The sequence below is a fragment of the Arabidopsis lyrata genome (assembly GCF_000004255.2).
Source record: "Arabidopsis lyrata subsp. lyrata unplaced genomic scaffold ARALYscaffold_7, whole genome shotgun sequence".
In the NCBI taxonomy this organism is placed as follows: Eukaryota; Viridiplantae; Streptophyta; class Magnoliopsida; order Brassicales; family Brassicaceae; genus Arabidopsis; species Arabidopsis lyrata.
In genome coordinates this window covers 22,486,924-22,512,266 of record NW_003302549.1, presented here as the reverse complement: position 1 = coordinate 22,512,266, position 25,343 = coordinate 22,486,924, and the positions used below count along the sequence as shown (strand labels likewise).

The window sequence follows — 25,343 nt, the reverse complement described above, 5'->3', positions numbered from 1 at the left end:
CTTATAATTAAATCCTATTAAATCTTATAATTAAATTTTATGCATTACGTTTATTTTCAGAATCACTTAAATCAAATATTAAATATATATTTAGAGACAAATATTTATTGCATTAATATAGGGATTACGTTTGTATAAGGAAAAGTCAAAGACTCCAAATAATTATAGCATTAATTTAGGGTTACGTTTGTATAAGGAAAAGTCCATGACTCCAAATATGGAATTAATGGTCGTCATCATCATGATAATTGAAAGTGAAACGTCTTATACAACAGCTATATTCTACATTGAAATTTATTTTATGATAGTTCTATATTCTTACTTAAATCATTCACCTCCTATATAAGACTCCATTTCTTTATTTGCAACGTACCAAAAAAAAAAAAGGCAACTCCTCTCCCTACCTTCACGTAACAATCCCACTAAACCAAATGGCCATTACTCCATTCAAAGAGCTTGAAATAGGTCGGCAATCTCAGTCTATATGTGGTCGACTCCTACGCAAATGGCAAGCTAGCTAAATCTTTCCATCAAAATGGGAAAAATTTTAGCCTAGACTTTCTGCTACTAGACCAACAGGTACAATCTTTTAATAATTTAGAATACTTTTACATGTCTATCTAATAAAAATTTACTATTATGTTGCAGTCTACTTTAATCCAAGTAACTATACCCCAATACCGAGCTTATCGCTTCAGAGATGATCTTCATGAGGAAAAAGTTTACAATATATCAGAATTCCAAGTGGATGCTAGCTATGGAAAATACAACTAACGGATCATCTCCATGTCATTAAATTCTTAGATGGCACCATCATTAACCCTATTGAAGAAACGAGTCCTCCAATTCCTAATGAGATGTTTAGGTTTCGACAATATAACGAATTATGGACTCTCGCCGGAACAAACCATCACTTACCTAGTAAAGTTTTGGTTACTCTATTTTTACAAGACCCATTTCTTATCAATAAATTCCACATCTTATAATTTGCAGATGTTGTTGGAGAATTAACAAAGATTCAAGGATCCAATCTAGAGGACCTATCATGCGATGAAAAAATAACTTTATATCTTCTTTTGGCTGAGTAAGCAGAAATTTACTTTTAAAACATGTATGATTTACTTTATTTATTTTTCCACTAATTTTTTTAATTTGGACATTTTCATAGTGGGAAAAATGTTCGTGTCATGGTTTGGGATGCTTGTGCTTTGGAGTTTCGTAAATTATATGCAACTATTGTTGGGAAAGCAACAATTCTAATCATAACTGCTGTCAACCCAAAATCATATGGAGGTACATGAATGTTGCATTATTGTTTTAACGTTTAGTATTTTGCTTGCAGTTGACTCTCCCTATTGACATCTATTTTGAATTATATGTTTGGTATAATATTATGCTTTTATTACAAAAAATTCCCTATAAATATTAACACACACATCTCACAAACCATCATATTCCAAGTTTTCTATTATTGGTAAATTGTATAACATTTAATCTTCTAATTCAACAAATGGTGTTTCAATATATATATTTTTGTCACTTTTGAAAGAGATTGTGAAGAGGAGGTGACATGAAACCAAGAAATCCTACGTACGGTCAATCGTTTGTGCTACTTTAGATGTCTTTAAAAAAAAAAAGAGTAGAGAAGATGCATTATTGTAGGTTTTCTTTGCCGAAAACATTCATTACATTCAATCTATATTAACCTAAATTTGGGTACACTCAAATAAATTTGATATTCTTGCACAAAGATTAAGAAGAAAATCAAGAAGACAAAAGACGAGAAGAAGGAGAAGACTACTATACACAATGAATGTCATTTTTCAGATGGTTCTCTTTTAGTAGTTGAAATTTAGTAATGCTTTGGAAAAAGGTAAGTAAAACATATATTGAACCAAGTTGTAATCTCGAAAATATTAAGTGAAAATCTTAAGTCTATATATTGAGCTGTTAACTCTCATTCATCTATTATTTTTATATATGCTTTATTATTGTTGTATTGCTTACAAAATATATTTCATTTATTTGTTTTACATAAAAAAAATATATGCAATAACCCACGCGTCGCGTGGGCAAACATCTAGTGTCACATAAACAAATACAGAATCATTGAAAGACAAAGAGCTTCAAAATCTCAAATCAAATATTTGATGTTTCTTGATTCTTCTTGTTCTTTTAGTGGGGTTATTAATTAAATAGTGGGGTTATTAATTGTTAATTTTCTTTTTGTACAAAACTTGTTGATTTATTAATTGTTTCACATATAATATTGAAAGAGAGATTCTTGTCTACGGAATGTCACATAAACAAATACAGAATCATTGAAAGACAAAGAGCTTCAAAATCTCAAATCAAATATTTGATGTTTCTTGATTCTTCTTGTTCTTTTACATTTGTGTATTTGGCAAAATATCCAGAATGAACAGAGCCGTGCCAACGTTTACTGATGCCATAAGCGAACAAAAATAATAAAAGAAATTTACAATCAACAATACTAAACACCATCGTCAAATAATAAAAACATATAAAGAACTAACCTAGCAAACAAAAGACTAATTATAAAACATAAACTTTTCTTATGATAATGAATTTTTGAGAATCAAATTTTCATCTAATTATATTCTTTTTCAATAGATAATATAGCCAAATATCCCAATTAATCTTATACCATACCTCAACAATATAGAGTGTTCTACTAAGAACGATTAAAAACAAAAAGAAGAATATATGAGAGAACAAGGTTACTTTGATAAACGATGTAGACTATACTTGTCTATTTATTCATTTTTGTTTCACTTATCAAATTGATTAAAATTGAATAGTTTCAATCAAATTAAAAGGTAGGAAAAGTAAACGTGGATAATTATTGGATAAAACTACAACTAAATAGTACTAAGGGCTTGCTTAATAGTTTTCCAAAAAATGATGCCATAGGCGAAGGTTTCTTTTTCAAACCTTGCACGGCTCTGAGAATGAAGCATATAGAAAAAGAAAGAGTCTTTCAATAGCATTTATATGTCTCAGGATTATGTTTTTCTTTTTTTTCTTTTAGTTTAAATTATTGGTGGAATGATCATATATACCAAAAAAAAGTGAAATGTATGAGAAATTATTAGCTAACATGCTAATTAGTGGGGAATTCTTTTTGTGAAGGAGATGATTCTACGGTTTCTAATGATATGTCTACTTTTCTCCATAACACACAATGTAAAATTCTAGTGATATCAATGCTCCATAACTTAAAATATTTAATAAAAGTATGAATCCACTAATTAGCATGAGTATTTTATTTTAAATCAACACTAATTAATTAATTAATCAGTAATAAGATCATATTATAAATTTAGGTGGCTTTGATGAGAAAAATATTTGTAATTTAATTTCGTTGAAATATGTAACTGTGGAGGGGTCTAAGTATTTGATATATGGTTGTGGTTTATTGTTTTAGAAAATGTTGATTCGTTTTTGTCAAATAACTTCACTTCATAATTAATCGATTACAAACGGTAAACTCGGACATACCCACAATACAAGTCTAAATCAGTACAACATACACAACGATAAAGAGAAAGATAGGTAAATTGTTCAAAGTTTGATAGGGTGTCAAAAGTGATATTGAGGAGACAAAAATTGTTGATTTATCCATTAATTTCTTCATTGGAAATTTGGAATTATTAGAAATTTTAATCATTGATAAATTTCTATGATTCCTTGGTCAAAGACATTGAATTTACTTTTACTGCATGTGACAATTCACCAAAGATTCCAGTAAACGAAAGACTCAATTATTGAGAAATGTAGAACAAGTATCACCCAAACAAAAAACACTCGTAGAATAAAATTTAAAGTCTACATAAATCTAAAAAAGCATTAGTTAACGGAAATAAAGTGTCAACATAATCATATAAAGTAAAAGAGCAAGTCCTGAAATTGGTCTCGATCTTAATAAACTTACCATCCTCCCAAGTTATAAGTGAAAATCTCCATAGCTTCGTGTCCCAAATACTTCACTTTCCATTCATCTTTATTCTTATGCGTCCCAAGTAAAGCAACTTCGTTTCTCTGAGGCCCTAAAAAGCCATCATGGAAACACTCTTTAACTGTAAACTTGCTCCAAGATTTTTCATTACTTGCGGTCCAAACAACTATCTTATGCATTGTTTGGAACAGGTACATTCCCACAAACCCTAGACATCCGCGTACTGCAACTAAACCTCGAATCAATCCTTTAATATCTCTAGGAACAGACTTGTACTCGAATTTCTCTGACGATAGATCAAAACTAAGAATAGTTTCTGATTCAGCTACGTTTTCCGGGTTGTTGTTCACTTGCCAGAAGATTTTATTGCCTGCAAGAGTCCCTCTTACGTCGAAACAACGACGAATTTCAGGAAATGATCAATACTCAAGCGCGAAGATTATTTCACTGTGAAGATTTCGCCTCGAGACCAATATTTTGGAGCCTTAATGGTTTCAGACAATGCTGAGAAGATCACGATCTTGTAATCATCAATGAAAATGATCATAACCAAAACCTATCAAATCATGAGAAGTTATTGGCTTAGTAGATTTTGATGATACCTTTCTTATTTGTCTCAGCAACGGATTCCAAACAGCTAAAGTCCTGTCTTGGAGCCAGATACAGAACACTCCATCGCAATGTCCAATCACATCAAAATCGACCAAACTATCGTCCCTGTAAGTTAGATCGGCATCTTTGAGTGTCATTTTTGGTTTACCATTGTTTTCTTGTTCGAAAAGGATGCTACGAGGAGGAGAATCTCCATTGTCTTGGATCGCAAGAATCTTTCTTGGGGCGTAAGTCATTTGTGCTTTGATGAAGTTCTTGCTTCTTAGTAGCAATCTCCATCGTTTGCAGACACACAAATGAACCGGACCAGATTCTTAACCGGAACTCTCGCGAGTATGTCAATGACCAAATCAGAGGGAAGGTCGATACCAGCCATTGATTTACTCTCAGATGTATCTGATGTATATATTTTGTAAGTATCATAATCAATTTCGAATCATTAATACTTTGGATTTTTGGGAACCAAAAGGAAATTAAGATTCTTAAAATCTGAAATTGGAGTGACTGAAAACGAGATATATAGTATATGATAAGAAATTATTTATTATTAAATATAATAGAGGATGAACTAATTTTTGGTAAGTTGATTTTTGTAGAAGGAAATAAATTTTTCGAGAAAACAGAATCAGTAATAAAACAAAACAAAACATTCTTGATCATATACAAATTTTTCGTGATTCTTATTCTGCTACATTTATGAATATGATATACGAATCAAAAAAAAAAAAAAAGAAATTAACAAACAATACGTGTCTCTGGTTTGTGTCGTCTATTCTTTCTCTCGTTTAATTCTTCTAAATACATTTGGATATTTTTATGATTTTTGGACTTTTGGTCGAACTACATCGTAAAATGGATGACACACACCACATATCATCTATCTGTCAAAAAGATCACTTACTAAAAAATAAAGTGAATACTATAATTTGCTTTTAATTCTCCAAGAGGGGAGCTTTATGTGAAGGAGACGACTCTATGGTTCCTAATATGTCAACTTTGTCTTCCTTGGCTTTACCCCATAACCCCATGTAAAAGCCAATTGATATCAATATTCCTCCCATCACACTGTAACCAAACATAACGAGAAGGATTGACAAATGAGATTTACATAGTGATATTAAAATCATGAAGAAAAAGAGAAGCAATAAGTTTGTGTTATACCTTCCAAGATAGAGCGACTCGCCGAGGAAAATGAAAGTTGATACGGCTGCAATCAATATAGATAACGGTTTGAACATCGACAAATACACAGGTCCCTTATGACTCACTGCCCACGTATGTATAACATAATATCCCGAACTCAAAATCCCCTATGAAAAATGTATATTCCATATATATCATCAAGACCAAGAAAAACGAATAAATTAACAAACATATGAAATCAAATTAAAGATTATAACAAAATGTTATAAGTACCGTTGCTACTACGGTAATTAAGGTTATGTCAAATCTTATGACCCATGCCTTCGGATTATCCTTCTCTGCCAAAAGACTCACGAATGCCGACACAACAGCGATGCAAACATTGTGCACCAGCGTCACAACGACCGCAGATGGATATCGACCCATTGTGTGAGCCTATAAGTAGCCGAGTTTTGAGTTACCATACTACACTATTTCAGTGACATTTTGGATATAACATTATCTTGTAAGGTATACCATAACAAGGTAAGAGACGGAGACAAGGATGTATTGGAGAGCAAGAAGGCCACCACCGATGATCCAATCCGAATGTGAAGACATTAACATTGGACCGTGGTAGAGAGTCACAACAAGTGCACCTATTATTGACAATATTGTTCCCAACACTTTGGCTACACTACTCTTTTTCCTTAGAGATATATTCTCCATGCTTCAAAAAAAAAAAAAAAGGTATTTGGTTTGTTCTTAATTTCTGTTGTGGTAAGTAAGTTTTCAAGAAATCTTCAAAAACATTGCCTTTCCACACGTTTTCGGTAATTCTTTTTGCTTTCCCATACACGTTTTCTTATTTTTTAATTTGTTGACTTTTCACACAAACGTTTTCATTAATATTAAAATGGGACTTGTACACATTTTCAGTTGTAAATTAATCTAAAAACTAAGTACAAATCCCGTGGACTCAGCGCGAGTCTTGCGGCGAGAAAAGAGCTCTAATGAAACGATGATTGGAGAATTCATTATAAAAAATAATATGTGTGACATTAACTATAACGATAGATAGATCTCTTTCTTTTCTAATTTTCATCAACCATGGTCCATGGAGAGATTTCTTTTCCTTTTTGTCAACAACCATTGAAAACTTCAAGTTTACGGTTGTATTTTAGCATAAGCAATCTTGTAACGTAAAGCAAACAAAATCAAAAAGCTAAATGATTTCAACTAATCATTTATTATATTTGAGATATTTGGTAAATAGATTTACCGGAAAACAGCGGCGAGGATGAAGGTAAAAGCAGGATTGACATTGCTCATGGCCGAAGATAAAGTCGGCGAGCTATATTTTATCCCATTGTAGCCTAAGATTTGAGACGCACTTCTGTTCTTTTTATGAAGACAAATACAAAATTATAAGTAAGAAATTTCTTCCATAAACAATATACTTTTTAAAAAGTATCAAATTCAAGAACCAATCAATTGACATATGAAGATATATGGATTCAAATGCTACGAAATTTAGGGTTACAAAATAAATAAAAACTTACACAATTAGACCAAGAATTCCCATGTTGCATAGAATTGAAAACGTCAACGGAGGGAGAGATCTTGATCTGTAGAGAAAAGTCTATATAAGAGAAATTATTTAATACCTATCAAAAACTTGAAACAGAGTCGTGAGAATGAGAAGAACCTGAAGGAGAAGAAGGTAAGAGGAAGAAGAAGAAGAGATCCAAATGTGTAAGAGTAAACGAGAACCACGAATGGACTAAGTCCTTTGGAAGTCGCTGCTTTGACCAGAGTGTTTACTCCGACGTTAGAAAACTCCGTCGCCACCATCGCCGTCAAGATCAAGCCGTCCCTGTTACATAACCTTCCGTGAACCATTTTGACTTCTTGGCTTCCTCTTTCTTTTAAGCTAAGCCCCTCTCTCTCTCTCTGTGTGAAATTTGTATATATTAGTTCATGGGGTCTTGATGGGTAAAGACATGTGAAACAGTCTCCATCAAATAAATGATTAATTATTATCTTCATGTAACTTGAGTTGGTTGTAAAACATTTATTGTTGGGTCTGAAATATGTGTGGTCTTTGAGAAATTTTAACTAAATGGATTCCTACACATGTTGTGGCTAGATTTTAACACACGTTCCATATTTTATTCTTACATAATAATCTTTAAATAAAAACTTATAACATGTGAGTGTATGTGACATAAATATAGATATAGAGATAGACAAGATAAATAAAATAGGACCCATCTTCAAATGGGTACTAAATGAATCCAAGAAATTAGAAGAGAAGATAAAACTAAATTCTTGATAGGGACCACCATCTTGCATCCAACATACACCTTCATGATAAGGTTTCATTTTCTCTGTTGTGTTTACTGTTTAGGCAACAAAAGTGACTACTCAGAAAGATTTGCTGTTTTGGTTGCATCTTCTCTTGCTTTGCCCCAAATCACAGTATAAAACCCAAAGCTCAATATCATTGATCCAATCACACTGCCAATAACACAGAGATGCAACATTGTAAACATGAAGATCATGAGGCTACACATTTCATGATTTCAACAACATATAACTAAGTTTATATCACTTATGTTTCTCAAGAAAGAAACGCTATAGTTGAAAGATATGGTACCTCCCAAGGTGAAGTGCATCGCCAATGAATATAGCAACCATGACGACTACAATTGCTATATACAACGGCTTGAACAAAGATACGTAGACTGGACCCTTCAGGTGGAGACCCCATGTGTGTATAACTGAGCCCAATGATGAACCAAAGACTCCCTGAAACAGAGTGTTAGTTTCTGAGCTTAAGCTAAGAGTCAGTATTTGAAGCAAGTTATATATATAAGGTTTGATTTCTAGCTCAGATGCTATTACATTATATACCGGGAAAGAGTATTTAATGAGAATACCTGCCAAAGATGAAGCAAACTGGAAGAAGGACTAGTGTAGCAACAACATAAGAGTAGAAGACAACGACATAAAAGCTCGATCCTCTTAAGCTCGCACAGTGTGTTAGATCCAACCGTGGCACCCTTCACTGCGATCAATCATTGCAGTAAATGGCACAACATTTCTGCAAAAGTTCCATGCCACTGTCTCTTCCCCTGAAGATATTCTAGATTTCTCTGAAGTCAAAATGAGCTCAGAACCAAGCATAGCGAAGGTAAATATCAAGGTATAAGTATTAATGGCAATATCAGTCGTCTTCCATTAATAAAAAATCCCTATTTGTCCCTTGAAATAGTACAAGAAGAAAAACATAAAAAATTATTATATGTACTATAAACAGATTCCACTTGCATCAGTCACATCTTTATGAGGATTCATCTTCTATGGTGTGTGAAGGCAACAAAGGGGACTGCTGTTCAGTATCAGCCACAGTTTTGGTTGAATCCTCTCTTGCTTTTCCCCAAATCACAGTGTAGAATCCTAAGCTCAGAATCACTGATCCAATGACACTGCACACAACATATATGCCGAAATCTACATCGGTTAGTACTGTCTCGAAAGACCTATTTAGAAACTATATATGGCGGCTAAGTGTGACTGGTGACGAATTAGAACCAGAAACCATATAACTCTAATTGTAATTCCATGGATAGATACATGACACTTAAGCTGAGTGTTATGTTTGTTTTTCAATATAGAGACAAGCTAGATAAAATCTTCTGAGTGTGCTATTTAGGAAGATTGTGAACGATAATGTACCTCCTAAGGTAAAGTGCATCGCCGAGGAATATAACACCCATAGCGACCGCAATGACAATAGACAATGGCTTGAACAAGGATATGTAGACTGGACCCTTCAGATGCAGACCCCATGTGTGTATAACTGAGCCAAATGATGAAACTAAGCCTCCCTGAAACAGAGTGTTAATTTCTGAGCTTCAAATATAGTCATTACTTGAAGCAACATATTAGGTTTGATTCTCACCGAGTACATGACTGAAGCAAGGGAGACACCCGGTTTAAGTACAAAAGAAGTCAAGTCTTTTTCCGCAAATAGACATACTGGTGCCGAGATTAGTGTTGCGCATAAGTTGTACAAGAATACTACAGTTATTTCTTCAGGGTATAACTCCATGACCCGAGTCTGAAATCATATAGAGCTGCCACATTTAGCAAGAGTTATATGTGTCACCAACAAATCCTATGTCTTTTTTCATACCTGAAGAATATACCAGACTGAAACAAGCAAATACTGTGTAGCGAGCAAAAGACCTCCAATTATCCAACTCGAATCAAATGAAGTCAAATGCTGGTAAAGCGAAATGGTAGGTGATGGAGGTGTAAGAGTTGCATCAGTTAGAACTTTAGGGCCTTTATAAAGAACAACAACCAAAGCACCAGATATAGATACTATCGTGCCAATGATTTTAGCCTGAGTCGCGGAGCTCCTTAAAACTACTTGTTCCATCCTTTAAGAGTCACACAAGGAAGCAGTAACAGTAAGAGTTAAATGTTCAGATGATAGAAACAAACAAACCTCTAGTTTACCCCTATCTCTCTCAGAACAACATGTGGGCACAACATTTTTTAGCAACTACAAGGTTGCACTTGTACTAGTGGCTGTGACAAAAGCAAAAGGCTTGAAACTTTGAACAGTTAATAAGCGTGGAACTACCCCATTGTTAACTAGATTATTTATATACTATCCCAAAACGGAAACGAAAGAAAACGAGGTGGCACCTGAAGATAACGGCGAGCGTGAATGTGAAAGCTGGCGTCAGATTGCTGATAGCAGAGGCAAGAGTTGGTGAACTATATTCTATACCTTTACAACCAACTATCAGTGACATGAACCTGTTTCCCCAAAGTTAGCAAACCAGAAAAGAAAAACAGGTAAATGCCCATAAATCTAGTAGTATAAGGAGTATATAATTACCCGACAAGCGCAAGTAAGAAAATATAGAAGAAGACGGGGGTTTTGGCTGAAGGTAATCTTTTTGACCTGCACATGTAAAATATGTTCTCATTCTTGAAATTTTATACTGGTCACGAGTACTTGAGGAGATCAGTACCTTCCAAAGATGAGGGAAAGTGGAAGAAGAACAAGTGTAGCACCAACATAGGTATAGAAGACAAAGACATAGAAGCTCAATCCTCTCAATGTCGCAGCCTTGAACAGTGTATTAGATCCAACCGTGACACACTCCACCGCGACCATTGCAGTGAACGGCACAACATCTCTGCAAAAGTAACTCCATGCTACTGTCTCCTCTCCTGCTCCTCTTGTCATAGATCTGATGTCAGACTTTCAAAAATTCTCAGAAGTCAACGTGAGTTCATAAGAAATCATAGTGGTTAATCCCATCGGCCATCACATTTGCTAAATGGTACATTAATTTATTTAGATAAATTACATCATTGTCACTACTAATATATACATTGACCAATACTTCACACCAACTTAACCAATACTTTACATCATTGTCACAACTAATATATACATTGACCAATACTTCACACCAACTTGACCAATACTTTACGCAATTGTCACAATAAAAATAAAATACATATCATGAAGGATCAGATCCAGATAATTAGGGATCCCAGTTCAAAAAACTCTATGACCATGGAGTTCTACAAATCTACCAAGATAGCTGTATACCTTAAGAAAGGAACTCTTTGGCCATGGAGCTGTCATCTTTTTTTCTTCCAAGAGTGCATAGCGCTTAATCCTCCAGCTGAAGCATTTCCTAACTTCCAATTGAATATTCTCCTCCAAGGATGAATCTACCAGAAACTTATGCAAGGTCGTGAACGCACTGGCAAGATAATTAGAAGACCAAATATTTCTACCAGATTCATAACACGACCATGTATTCACTTTTTCAAAATCATTGCATGAATCAAAGAAAAGGAGGCAGAATGAAGAAAAAAAACTACTCATTCACATGTAATCTCATAATAATACAAGAAAATTATATCTTTTATGTATAGACATATATAAACACATGTTTTAAGGATACATATTTATTAATGAATAGTATAAGGAATCCACTTGCATCAATCCTAATTTAATGGAAAGGCTTCATCTTCTATGATATGTGTAAGCAGAAAAGGTGACTGCTCAGAACCAGCTACAGTTTTGATTGTATCCTCTCTTGCTTTGCCCCAAATCACAGTGTAGAATCCAATGCACAATATCATTGATCCGATGACACTGCCCAACACAATATATGCAAAACCTATATACGTTATTACTGTCTCAAAATGCTTATTGCAGTTTACACAGAGATATACAATGGAATTGTGGAGACTTTAGTGTTTCTCACACGCTAAATAATACAGAAGAAACCATCTATGAGAGCTCATGTAGAATAGAATCCAGAAACCATATAATTCTCTAAATGTGAATCCATAGATAGATACATGATACTAAGCATTTCAACTACCAAGAGTTGAGTACTATATTTCTCAGTACAGATAAAAAAAAATTCTGAATGCGCTGGAACGTAAGAAGATAAAAGAGATGGTACCTCCCAAGGTGAAGCGAATCTCCGAGGAATATAGCACCCATGGCGACTGCAATCGCAATAGACAATGGCCTGAACAAGGATATGTATACCGGACCCTTCATATGCAAACCCCATGTGTGGGTAAGAGCGCTGAATAATGAAACGAAGACTCCCTGAAACAAAGTGTCAATTTCTGAGTTTATAAAATCATCAGTACTTGAAGCAGAATATAAGATCTGATTCTCACCGAGTATATGATTGCAGCGAGGGAAATGTCTGGTTTAAGCACCCAAGAAGTCAAGTTGCTCTCCGCAAAAATACATACTGGTACTGAGATTAGTGTTGCAAATAAGTTGTAGAAGAAGACTACGGTTATTTCTTCAGGGTATACCTCCATGACACGAGTCTGAAACCATAGACAGCTACAGATTTAATGTGTAAACAACAACCCAAAGTCTTTTGGTGAAATTTTCAAGTGTTTGTACCTGAAGAATATACCAAACTGATATAAGAAAATACTGTGAAGCAAGCAAGAGCCCTCCGATTGTCCACTTTGACTCTAATGAGGCCAAATGCTGGTGAAGTGAAATGGTAGGTGATAAAGGTGTAAAAGATGCAGCAGCGAGAACTTGTGGGCCTTTGTATAGCAAAATTACCAGAGCACCAGATATAGATAGTATTGCGCCAATGATTTTAGCCTGAGTCGCAGAGCTTCTTAACCTTACTTGTTCCATCCTTAATGAGTCACCCAAGGAAAAAAAAACAGTTCGAAAATAAGACTGATAGTAACAAATAGACTTCATATGCACCCAACTTATCTCATGAAAGAATGAGGCAAAACATTTCTAAGCAACCACAGGGTTGTACTTGTACTAGTGATGCTTCTATAATTTTACTTTGTATTTTAAATCAACGTGAGAAGTTTTCTGTATTCTCTAGTATTTACTGGCATCAAATGGTACCGTGTATAAACTACTACTCACTGAACATAAGAAGGAAAACTGATGATGTCAAAATAGTCATTTCATAAAAACAAAAGGATTGAGATTTTGTATGGTTAGTTAGTGTGGAAACGAAAGAGAAAGAGATGGAACCTGAAGATAACAGCGAGCGTGAATGTGAAAGCGGGTGTGAGGTTGCTGATAGCAGAGGCAAGAGTTGGGGAACTATATTCTATACCTTTACAACCAGCTATCTGCGACATGAACCTGTTCCACTCAAGTTAAAGAACCCAGAAACAAAAGCCAGAAATCCTTATAAATCTAGAAGCAGGAATGTATTATTACCCGACAAGCCCAAGTAAGAAAATCTTGAAGAAAAAAGGAGACTTGGCTGATGGTAATCTTCTTGACCTGCATATGTAAAAAAGTAAGTTCATATTCTTGAAAAGACTATACTAGGCCAAATAATAGATGAGGAGATCAGTACCTTCCAAAGATTAAAGAAAGTGGAAGAAGGAGAAGTGTTGAAACAACATAAGAGTAGAAGACAAAGACATAGAAACTCAATCCTCTTATAGTTGCAGCCTTAAACAGTGTGTTTGACCCAACCGTGGTACACTCCACCGCAAACATAGCAGCAAACGGCACAACATCTCTGGTAAAATACCTCCACGCCACTTTCTCTTCTCTTGTTTCTCTCATGATAGATTTTTGATATCTAGATCCCCAGAAACTCTCAGTGAATTCAGAATCAATCAATCATGTTGTTTTTGGTTGTTAACTCCACCACGTTTGGGAATTAGTCATTTGTTTAAATAAAACCAAGACTTTATCAAAGACGACAACATTGTGGAAAAAATCAGCCTCTCCTTAATAAAATAATCCCAACTTGACACAATACTTCACATCACAAGGATCCATATTCTACTACTCCACGAGACCTAAGACAAGGACCTTTAGCCATAGAGCTCTAATACCTTCTCAATCATCCAATTGGAGAAATTTTCCAACTTGCATTTGAACATTCTCCTCCACTGATAAAAGACTTTGCTTTAGAGTTGCTGAATCAGCTTCAACAACAGAATCATCCAAAGATCAAAAGCAACCTAAATCAATCAATCGTACTTACTTAAGACAAATTCCAAGAGCAATGTCATCGCTAACCTACGATTCCTCCAACAACAGAAGATAAAGCAACTAAATCACAGTAACTTGTTGAAAGAATCCCCAGGATCGCACCAATTATCAGTCGTAGGCGGCGGAGTAGCTCACGTGGGAGATTTATCCGGCGACATCCCGTTCGATGCTGCCGGCGAGACTATGACCGTCAAAAGAATTGATCCAACGGTTAGATTTTGAGACGCTCGTTGACACTTGACAGAGATACGCTTCTCAAGTGTAGAGATTTGATCCGAACTAAACCGAATTAAATCGAGCTAAACCAAACCACTTAAACCGATATTTATCTATAAATCGAGTGGTCTGTTTACAAATATAATCAGAGTATTAGATAGAAATAAAATTATAGAAAAGTTTTATTTTAGGTTATTTATTGAATTAAAAAACCGAATCAAGCCAAAACCAAAATTTCATTAAATCAAAAACTAAATTACAAATAATTTTTCTTCATTTAAGTATTTGTAAAATGGATAAAACTGAAAACGAAACCAAGACAACCAAAACCGAAACTAAACCGGATTGTCCACTATTACAATAGCTGGTCACGCTCCTAATAGTAGATTTGATTACGATAAGACAATTGGGCTTGTTGGTCCGGCCCAGTACGGATCTAATATAAGTCCAAAAACATAGGAAACCGTCATTTTTTGTCTTTGGAGTTGACCATCTGACATCAATACACGTGGGCCCAAATCTATAAAACTCTATTTATTTTTCATTTTCATATTTTTCAAAGCTTTTTACTTAATTTCTTCAATGTTGTTGTTGTTTTCCAACTTTTGCCTCGCACTTCGAAAATCACTTTTGCCATTTTCTTCGGGTTTTCTATTTCCACCATTAAAGCTCAAGAAAAGGAAAGGTTATAGAGATAGACATTGAGATAGAAGAGAGAGAAAGCAAGAGGAAAGAGAGTTCCTTTACTCTCTCTTCTTCCTCTGCAAATCTGACATATTTGAAAAAATTAAAAAAGCCCTCTTTGATTAGGGTTTTGTCTCACTTTTTCTGAGAATCTGGAGGGAGCTTTTAGGTGAGTTTTGTGTATCTCTGATGTTGATGTTATTGAAATTTGAACTCTTCTCCACTTAACTTGGAGTTGTTTGTTTTTGATTGAGCTTTTGAGATCTTGAAAATTGAGATCTTTTTTTTTTTATGGTGAAATCTTGTTTCTAAGTGACATAAATCTTACAAGATGTCTTGGGTTCGATTCAAAATTGAGCAAAAAGATGGGAACTTTGCGTACCCACCACCGTTTTACAAAGACCCAATTCTTTCTCCGCCGTCTCCTCCGCCACCGTCGTCCGGTAACAGAATCAGTCCGGCGGTTTTGTTTATAATTGTGATTCTAGCTGTCTTGTTCTTCATTTCTGGGCTTCTTCATTTGCTGGTTAGGTTTCTTATTAAACATCCTTCTGCTACTGCTTCTTCAAGGTCTAATAGATTCCCTGAGATTTCAACTAGTGATGCTCTTCAAAGACAGCTTCAACAGCTTTTTCATTTGAATGATTCTGGTCTTGATCAAGCTTTTATTGACGCTTTACCTGTTTTTCACTACAAAGAGATTGTTGGTAGTGGTAGTGTTGGTGGTAATGGTGCTGCTCAAGAGCCATTCGATTGCGCGGTTTGTCTCTGTGAGTTTTCTGAGAAAGATAAGCTGAGATTGTTGCCAATGTGTAGTCATGCTTTTCATTTGAACTGTATTGATACTTGGCTTCAGTCAAATTCGACTTGTCCTCTTTGTCGTGGCACTCTCTTTTCCCCTGGTTTCTCAATGGAGAACCCGATGTTTGATTTCGATGATATAAGAGAAGATGAAGAGGGTGTGACCGAGAATGGAAGCCAGAAAACTATGGAGATCCAAGAAATTGTTGTGGAGAAAGGAGTTTTACCGGTGAGATTGGGGAAATTCAAGAGGCTAGACAATGTTGGTAATGGTCAGGGTCAGGATGTTGTTGCTGGAGGAGAGACTAGTAGCAGTAATTTGGATGCAAGAAGATGTTTCTCGATGGGTTCGTATCAGTATATACTTGGTAACTCAGAACTTAAAGTCCCGTTTGCCAACGATAGACTGCCGCGTTTGAAACCTCAGGACAAAGAATCTGAGCAGACAGGGAATTCATCATCAGAAGACAACAAAAAGATCAATAGTGTGGCTAAAGGCGAGAGCTTTTCGGTTTCGAAGATTTGGTTATGGCCAAAGAAAGATAAATTCTCTTCAGATGCTCAAAGAAGGTTGCCTTCTTCATCACTTAACGTTGATGATCTTCCGAAACTTCCATGGATGGAAGAACATAAGAAGCTGGAGAATGACGAAAGGTAGTATCTTTTGCTCATTTTTCAATCAAAATGATCGATACTTAGGGTTGTTACTGATCATATTTTGGGGGGTTCACAATTATCTGTTGTACCATATTGTTAAAAAGGGTTTGATTCTTGATAAGAACTTCAGTTGCATTATGCTTGTTAATCATATGAGATGAAATTAAATTACGTATGCTCAACAATAATGGATTCCAAAAGACTGATGCTTTAGCTTTATTTTTATTATCTTTGTCTCTTTTTTCTTCACTTTGGAGTCACTGGTTCTCTTTATTTTCTTCTTTTCCATATACTTTCCTTTACTCTCTCAACAAATTCACTGTTAACTTTATAAATATAAATGTATTTATTTATATACATGCTGGTTCTTATTAGACATCAATTAATCGATTATAATATGATTTACTTTTATTTTTATTTTATAAGTTCTTTTGATTAGTTTTGGAATTTTTAAGTGATATACTCAAATATGGATCTAGAAAACAAAAGAGAACTTTTGACTTGTGTTCAAACACAATCTAGTCTTTGGTTTAGGTTAGGAGTTTTTGGCCCTTTGTGCTATAACCAAAACAAAAATGAAATCTTCTGTAAACCAATTACATTTAAGACTTTAATTTTAAAAGTCTTTGGCTCTAATGGTTTATGTTTTGTAGGGTCAATATGTTTTTATGACTTTGACATCAAAACCAATACCCACTGGAATTTGATTGATTGCACATAAATAAATAAAAAGATAATCCAAAAGAACAAATGAACAACTAGACCTCTCTATATGCATATATCTTTTACTATAGTTTATCCGTTGATTATTAAGTAAATGCATTGTAGTTTTAGTTACAAAATGTATTGTATTATTATTCGGAATCCGAAATTTGTTTGTGTATTACAAAACATGTGATAAATATTTTTTTATTATTATTATTCATCAATGATTTTTTGTATTGGAATTCGTTTTTACCCGTAAAATAATTGAAAACGATAAAAAAATTTTAAAAAACATAAATAACAATCATATACATTTTGTAAAGAGTTGATGAAGGTCCAATCTCTTAATAATTTTAAATAACAATATGCATGATACAAATGTTGCTATATTTGAAGTTGTGTTTGTTTTTTTCGAAATATATACCAGTTATATATCCCTTATATATTTGTCTTGTAATGGTAATTTCGAAATATATTGGATTGTAATATGTTGAGATAACATCAATGGCAAAATATTGTAATTAGTCTAGTAAAGATTGAGCAAGATAGATGAATGGATAGAAGTGAAAGGCTCTTTTCCCCGATTCAAATGAACAACTAGAACTCTATAATTGCACATATACCTCTTATATGATAGTAATCTAATAATAGTTTCTTTACATTCTTATTTCTCATATGTCGTCAACACTAAGTTCTATAGACTATTCAAATCTTTGTCCATGTATAGAGCAGAAAGCTTGGACTCCTTGGAATACTAAGTCTTTTATGCTATAAACCGATCTCGAAGTCCTTCAATTTTACATAAGATTCGATTTCTTATATGAAATTAGCTTAAATCCAAAAAAATCTTTAAATTCTCTCAATTTCTCTAAAATTTGATTGCCTCTAAATAAATCCATTTCTCCAATATGCCCCCTGAAACTCATTTCCTCTGATTTTAGTGTTTGTGTTTTTTTTTTTATTTTAAAAATAATTGTCTGAAAAAAAATTAAAAGATCATAGCAAAAATATGATTCAAACATATCTAGATGAAAATAAAGATATTGTGATCTAAGGTGTAGCAAAATCAAAGATACCATCTTTTATTATATGAACAAACTAAGCAGAGCCGTCCATGGAGCCAAGGGGGCGAAGCATGGGCTTGCGGCCTTCGCAAATATTATCTATTTTCTGGCCGCTAAATTTCTAAAAACTCTCTTTAGTGTAGTGGTTATGGCTCATAGTAGGATAAATAAGGGAAGGGGTTGGAGTACCATATGTATACAAATCTTTTCCATATTTTGTAAACACACTATTAGTAGCCCATATTTATTTTTTGGGCTTATGGCTTTCATTTTGTTAGGGACGACTCTTACTAAGCATATGATCATATTTTATGTTTTGAGAATGGTTTGTTTTTTTGGTCACTACATTCTCTCCTTCTTAAATATTCAATTCACATCATGATCTCCTAGATAATTACTAACTCTTTTTTTTCTATGTTTTGAACCGGTTAGTCTCTCTGATCTAGAGAGTGATTAGTAGCATGAGTGAACCTCGATGTTATGTGTTATACTCTAATTGTCATGACCCAATTTGAAATCAAGTTGCAGAATTTTGACAATTTTAGTTATGACTGCAAATAGGTTTATGTGATTTGATGCTATCTTTATGTTTATTTTTTTGGGTTTCATATAATGGATTTTATGAGGTGGCTTTCTTTTTCATATTTTGTATACAAATCTTTTACATATTTTGTAAACCAACTATTAGTAGCCCATATTTATTTTTTGGGCTTGTGGCCTTCATCTTGTTAGGGACGGCTCTCACTAAGCATATGATATGATCCTATTTTATGTTTTGAAAATGGTTTGGTTCTTTGGTCACTACATTAAATTCTCTCTATCTTAAATATTCAATTCACATCATGATCTCCCATTAGTAACTCTTTCTTCTCTATGTTTTGAACCGGTTAGTCTCTCTGATCTTGAGAGTGATTAGAAGCATGAGTAAACCTTGATGTTTTGTGTTATACTCTAATGGTGAGTGATTAGAAGCATGAGTGAAAATTTAATGTTATGTTTGTACCCTCTTATTTAGGAACTCCATGTTAGGTGTTTTCAAACAATATCTGATCCTAAAATGCTTTTGTTTATATAGATCTCTCATGTTTTATCTTTGTTGTCGTACCTATGTTTAGCTTGATGATGCTTGTTCTTTGTGACTGTTTTTGACTCTCTCTTTTTAGCTCATAGCGTCTTGGCTCCTGTCCTAGTAAGATTCTTTGAATTCCTCCAAAGATTGGGAGAGGAAAGGATGATCTTTCTCCTTGTCCTTGCGTTGAAAACTCTCAAACATACTTGAAACTTGTGCAGAACCGAAGTCAATGATCTTGGGCATGAGAAGCTGAGCCAAGAAACCAAACAATTGAGCCACAACGAGGTTGGTGGCAGTCTTAGTCCACCTATGGGTCTTCTCATGGGTGGACTTCAAAGAAGCCATAATGGATTTCAAAGAGTCAAGTTATTGATGATTGTAGGAAGACAGACGATGAGGGGTTACATACTTACATCCATATTCTTAACAAAGTGGAGGATTGCAACACGCACTACAATATCTATTTTCTATTTTTATTTTATTTCGTATTTAGTTAGTTCAAACATTTGCATTTACGACTAAACCGGAATCGTTTTGCTAAACCGATATAAAAAAAAAGTTGAAAGAACCACCCGGTTTATTTGTCGTGGCCAGCAAGTCCCACGATATATTTATATAAATTATATAACTATAAATCATGTTTTTATTTTAAACTATATATAATTGAAAGTTACATATCCAAGTTACCGCCTACAAAATTATAACAAAAATTCTACAATTAGAGCTAAAACAGTTACAACAAAAATCAAAAATCTTTAAGCAATAAATCTAAAACTACGCTTCAACCAATCACCCACTGAATTTTAGAGTTGTCTTTGCTGTTGGAGTAAGCTTGAAGATAACTTGTACGGGAAGCAACTAAACCGAATTATGGTTTAGAGAGGATAATATCAAATATATTAGGAGTTATCTAATATATACATAATCCTGGTGAGATTAGGATTTGAGTTTCTTGTATAAATAGATAGGTTGAGTCATGACCTATTTGTGTGAGAGTTGTGTGGTTTAAGAGAGAACAAGAGCTTAAGTTTTGAGTTAGTTTCTTAAGCATAATAAAGTGAGTTTTTCTTTGTTGATCTTGAATTCTTATTCATACAAATCTCTATTCTATATTTGCTTCCATGTTTTTATTCTTTTGACATAGAACAAATCAATAGGTTTCGCAGTTTATTAATCAATTGATAAAACCAAAAAATTTCATTTACAATGACATTTTACATTTTTATCAAAAAGAATTGTAGAAATATTTGTTTTTTTTTAATATAAAAATTATAGAAATATTTTTGTTTTGGGGTCAAATTATAGAAATATTTGTTATGTGGAAAATATTGTTATATACATACATATGGTGAAATATAACGCAGAAGAGTAATGTACACTCTAATTAATGTTGTGAATTTGACCACAATAAATGCAATGCTTTAAAATGTAAAATCTTCTAAATCTATGTCCGTGTGAATTAATGATTCTTGTAGTTTTGGAAATAAACGTAAATCTTGTTATACTCTACGCAAACAATAAAGAACTAGATAACAACCTGCACTATGTACGGGACAAAACGATTATTAACCAATTTTAATGTATTGATGATATTGATGGTCTTCGATTTTTATATTATTAGATAGATAAACGGTGGTATATTAATGATTATCAAGATTAGTGAAATTTCATTTATGTATTAATGTTTATGTTTATCATAATTAATGATATATTTCTTTGTATATTAATCAATATACAAAATATTAGGTACTCTATTTTGTATAGATTTGTATATCTTAATTGCATATTTTAAATATATTTTTGTTTTAATTAATTATATTTTCGTTTTAATTAATTAAATAAAATAAAAAACATAAATTAAGTGGAAAAATAAATATAAATAAAACTAATGACAAAATCTGTAAATAACTTAATAAATGTTGGGTTTTTAATTAAATAAATTGAGAAGCTCTGAGAGAACGACACGTCAGCATGGCGTTTTTATTAATCACACATGAAGATAAAGGTTTTTTTTAAAAAATATTCTCAATTAATATATAAGGGATTTGACCTCAGGATAAAGCCTAAAACAGTAAAGCGTTTGCATTTACGACTAAACCGGAATTGTATATCTAAACCGATATAAATAAAATGGAAATAACCATCCGGTTTATTTGCCGTGGCCAGCAAGTCCCTCGATATCGCTCGTAGATTTTGCATGTGTTTGTCGTGAATTGTACTATTGGTGGCAAAGCTCGTAATTACGTAAAAGACTAAGACCATATTAGTAATTTTAAGAAACAGAATTCTGACGTGGCGTGTAACAACTAGTACGGACGTAACGGAAAACTTTGAACACACGACCACTCTGAAAAATTCAGAATCTTTTTAATTATCAGAGAAACAAATTAAAACGACTAATTAATGTAAGTTTTTACTCAGATTTCAAGCTTATCCATACACTTCAAGCAAAATTTATCTTAAAACTGTATTAAAAACGAACATATAAACTCTTAATATACGTTTATTAAGTTTTCATAGTCAAAGATATATATTAATAATAATAAAAATATCATTAGTTTTTTTACCGAGTATAAATTTTTTTCAAGTAATGTAAATGTTTTAAAATATTATGGTTTATCAAAAACGTATTAGACATTGTACATTCTTCTTTGTGTCAAAAGACATTAAATTTTTATCCTTTATTTGCAGAAAATCAGATATTATACCATAAATCCGATTTTATAGCATTTTAAGATAATCTTTGGTCAAAATCTACTAGTCTTTGGACAATGATAATCTGGATAATACCAAAAAAAAGAAAAGATAATGATAATTTCCCAAAAAAAATGGCCCTTGATAATCAATGTTAAATTAACTATTCGTTTATTAAGAACAAAAAATATAAAAGAAAGTCATAACAGACAAATAGAATTTATAGGGAATTTAATATTTTTGATAATTCCCCAAGTTAAGGAGAATATTGACTCCTTGACTCAAACGTCTATCTTATCTTAATCTCCTAATAACTCTCTCTCTCTCTCTCTCTCTATCTCTCTATATATATAGAGAGAGATACACACACAATTCCCAAACGCTCTCGATTAGGTTTTCTTCTACACTTGGTCTTCTTCATTAGCGCTCTTCTTCAATCTCTCTCTCTCTTTTTACGGCGATTTCACAATGGTTGATGCGAAACAAGTTCGTTTCATCATCGGAGTTATCGGTAACAGACTCTTCCTTCTCTATCGATTTGCTTCTTCGTCGTTCTGATTCACGTCGTACTAACGATTCTTCGTCGTATACATTGTTGATCTGAATCCGAAGCTTTTTTGTTATCTCTGGATTTGTTATCGATCTCTCATGTTTGATCTATATTTGATGTGTTTGAGTTTTATGATTCGAAACTGATTTTAGCTTTATTGATCACGATCCTTCACATATTTGTTGTGTTTTTGACCTCGATTCTTTCTTCGATCTCAATCCGAAGCTTTTTTCATGGAAGATTTATCGATGATCGCTCATGTTTTTTGTGTGTGTTTAAGCTTGATTCTAATGGTGGATGTTTATTTGATCTGTGTTTTATGTGATTAATTAGCAAAAAATCTCAATGTGATTAACAAAATTTATCTCTCGTTTGTAATTGTAACGCAGGGAATGTTATCTCCTTTGGCCTCTTTGCCGCACCAGCGTAAGATTCTTTAATCCTCTTTATAATTTGCATCACTAATCATATAATCATGATATATGTGTGTGTTTATGGATTTACATATTATATAATCTTATGTAGTTTTGAGATCAAACCTAATCCAATTGCTAATAATAGATGCTTTAGTCAATATATAATGTATAGTGTTATGGTGGTTAACTTCTAGGACTATTGTAGATGAGAGTTATTTGATAATGTGTGTGATATGTGTTGAATTGTGGTGGTTAATATTTATTTAGGATTATTGTAGATATGAATTATAACAATTTGATTATGTCTTGTGTTGTATTGGTTATATAGGAAAACGTTTTGGAGGATCTTCAAGAAGAAATCAGTGGAGGAGTTTTCGTATGTGCCATACGTAGCAACGGTGATGAATTGTATGTTGTGGGTGTTTTACGGTCTCCCTGTGGTTCACAAAGATAGTTATCTAGTGTCTACCATTAATGGTGTTGGGTTAGTCATCGAACTTTTCTACGTTGGTGTCTACTTGATGTACTGTGGTCACAAGCAGAACTATCGTGTAAGTTATTTATTTAAGCCTTAATTAATCATAATTAATTGGTTTGGTTAATTCTGATTACATTATGGTGATGTTGTTTTGTATACTTGCAGAAGAAGATTTTGCTATACTTACTTGGTGAAGTTGTTTCTGTTGCGATTATCGTTCTTATTACGCTCTTCGTGATTAAGAATGATTTCATTAAGCAAACATTTGTTGGTATTATTTGCGATATCTTCAACATTGCTATGTATGCATCTCCTTCATTGGCCATTGTAAGTCTCTCTTGATTTCCTTAATTAGTATTTTTGTCTCTAATTGATTGATTGATTGATTGATACTGTTGTTGTTGTTGTTGTTAATTAACAGATTACAGTGGTAAAAACAAAGAGTGTTGAATACATGCCATTCTTGTTGTCTTTGGTCTGTTTCGTTAATGCTGCAATTTGGACTTCTTACTCGCTCATCTTCAAGATCGATTACTACGTCCTCGTAAGTTCTCTTCTGTATATAAAACAAAACTTATTATTATTTTTTTGTAAGAAATTTGACTATGGTTTTGATTTACTGTGTGATTAATTAATTTTAAATAAAATTACAGGCAAGTAATGGGATTGGAACGTTTTTGGCCCTTTCTCAGTTGATAGTGTACTTTATGTACTACAAATCAACTCCAAAGAAGGAGAAGACGGTGAAGCCATCAGAAGTTGAGATTCCGGCAACGAACAGGGTTTGAAGAATCAATTCTTTGGATTCAATCTTTTTACGTACATTACATACACAATTTGTGTGTATGTTTTAGGCTTCTGTTTTTTTTTTATTTTGGTAGAATTTTCAATTGTTTAGTTTCTGGATTTTGAGGATTTGTCTGGATTTGTTTTTCTACTACATTTTTTTTTGTTGTGTGAAACGTTTTGACGGAAAATATCAAGTTTTGGATTTTTTTTGCTATTTTTATTTATGTTTTAGATGCATATTCTGTTTCTTTGTTCTTATGTGTGGACCGTGTGGTGGACCTAGTCAATGCTTTTTCTTAACTAAGTTATAATAAATATTTAAATAATTTATCATATAGAGAATTGAAATAGGTTTTTCAAACTACAAAGATTCTGTGGCAAATAATTCTTTTTTTTTTGTTATCTTCTATTCAAATAATTAAGTTGACTAGATTGTTATCTAGTATATCAAATTAGCTAACTTTTTCTTAAAACAATAAATGTATGAAGGAATTCAATTTTTTGTCCAATGATGAGTATTATGTAGGTTCAACATGTCCAATTTAACAATCTATTAAACAGTTTTCTCCTATAATTTCCACCTAAGCTAAAGTGCTAAACAAATTTTTACATTAAAGATTTTAGGTCTATTCAAAACACTCATTTAATATAGTTACCTATTTATATTTATTATTACTTACAATTAAGAATCTTAAGACGATAAACAAAAGCAAAAACAATTAAGTAAAATGATAATAGTCATTTTTATTTTTGTTATCTATTATTATTTTTGTTATTCATGTTTTGCTTATGTTTTGCTCATTTCTTGTCAATTTTTTTCTTAAAAAACATCTCTGAAATACCATATTTCCATCATTTACAACTATAAAACATATACCACTGTACACTAAACACATCATACCATAACCACTTTATGTAACTGATCAAATCCA

General features: G+C 33.1%; 5 protein-coding genes and 1 long non-coding RNA gene across 8 annotated transcripts; 3 read left to right on the top strand and 3 right to left on the bottom strand.

The window, feature by feature from the left end:
* Window positions 1–228: 228 nt before the first annotated feature.
* On the top strand, window positions 229–994 carry LOC9304741. The gene is made up of 2 exons (XR_002330775.1): window positions 229–579; window positions 649–994. It is a non-coding gene; the product is annotated as an uncharacterized LOC9304741 (long non-coding RNA).
* A 4,332-nt stretch (window positions 995–5,326) lies between these two features.
* LOC9304739 (WAT1-related protein At5g40210) lies at window positions 5,327–7,773 on the bottom strand. The gene is made up of 7 exons (XM_002868621.2): window positions 7,422–7,773; window positions 7,276–7,341; window positions 6,996–7,109; window positions 6,251–6,443; window positions 6,008–6,169; window positions 5,753–5,901; window positions 5,327–5,656 (listed from the first exon to the last, which is right to left on the bottom strand). Exons 1-7 carry the CDS (start codon window positions 7,760–7,762, stop codon window positions 5,524–5,526), a joined length of 1,158 nt encoding a protein of 385 aa, XP_002868667.2. The 5' UTR covers window positions 7,763–7,773; the 3' UTR covers window positions 5,327–5,523.
* Window positions 7,774–8,914: 1,141 nt separating this feature from the next.
* On the bottom strand, window positions 8,915–11,579 carry LOC9304737 (WAT1-related protein At5g40230). 2 transcript variants are annotated; one of them, XM_002868619.2, is made up of 8 exons: window positions 11,358–11,579; window positions 10,768–10,989; window positions 10,632–10,697; window positions 10,436–10,549; window positions 9,915–10,164; window positions 9,681–9,839; window positions 9,455–9,606; window positions 8,915–9,204 (listed from the first exon to the last, which is right to left on the bottom strand). In XM_002868619.2, the coding sequence occupies exons 2-8, from the start codon at window positions 10,983–10,985 to the stop codon at window positions 9,060–9,062; spliced, it is 1,104 nt and encodes a 367-aa protein (XP_002868665.1). In that variant the 5' UTR covers window positions 10,986–10,989; window positions 11,358–11,579; the 3' UTR covers window positions 8,915–9,059. The 2 variants fall into 2 exon arrangements, with proteins under 2 accessions (XP_002868665.1, XP_020874382.1); XM_021018723.1 differs by lacking the exon at window positions 11,358–11,579 and having other exon boundaries at window positions 10,632–10,688; window positions 10,768–11,331.
* Window positions 11,580–11,618: 39 nt separating this feature from the next.
* On the bottom strand, window positions 11,619–14,608 carry LOC9306789 (WAT1-related protein At5g40240). 2 transcript variants are annotated; one of them, XM_021018722.1, is made up of 8 exons: window positions 14,118–14,608; window positions 13,636–13,836; window positions 13,494–13,559; window positions 13,302–13,415; window positions 12,693–12,942; window positions 12,455–12,613; window positions 12,229–12,380; window positions 11,619–11,912 (listed from the first exon to the last, which is right to left on the bottom strand). In XM_021018722.1, exons 1-8 carry the CDS (start codon window positions 14,171–14,173, stop codon window positions 11,762–11,764), a joined length of 1,149 nt encoding a protein of 382 aa, XP_020874381.1. In that variant the 5' UTR covers window positions 14,174–14,608; the 3' UTR covers window positions 11,619–11,761. The 2 variants fall into 2 exon arrangements, with proteins under 2 accessions (XP_020874381.1, XP_002868664.1); XM_002868618.2 differs by having other exon boundaries at window positions 13,636–14,605.
* A 490-nt stretch (window positions 14,609–15,098) lies between these two features.
* Window positions 15,099–16,892, top strand: LOC9304736 (RING-H2 finger protein ATL46). Its single transcript, XM_021019241.1, has 2 exons — window positions 15,099–15,354; window positions 15,499–16,892. The coding sequence occupies exon 2, from the start codon at window positions 15,517–15,519 to the stop codon at window positions 16,642–16,644; it is 1,128 nt and encodes a 375-aa protein (XP_020874900.1). The 5' UTR covers window positions 15,099–15,354; window positions 15,499–15,516; the 3' UTR covers window positions 16,645–16,892.
* Window positions 16,893–22,470: 5,578 nt separating this feature from the next.
* On the top strand, window positions 22,471–24,627 carry LOC9306787 (bidirectional sugar transporter SWEET8). The gene is made up of 6 exons (XM_021016612.1): window positions 22,471–22,689; window positions 23,118–23,154; window positions 23,473–23,695; window positions 23,788–23,949; window positions 24,044–24,166; window positions 24,276–24,627. The coding sequence occupies exons 1-6, from the start codon at window positions 22,647–22,649 to the stop codon at window positions 24,408–24,410; spliced, it is 723 nt and encodes a 240-aa protein (XP_020872271.1). The 5' UTR covers window positions 22,471–22,646; the 3' UTR covers window positions 24,411–24,627.
* Window positions 24,628–25,343: the final 716 nt, after the last annotated feature.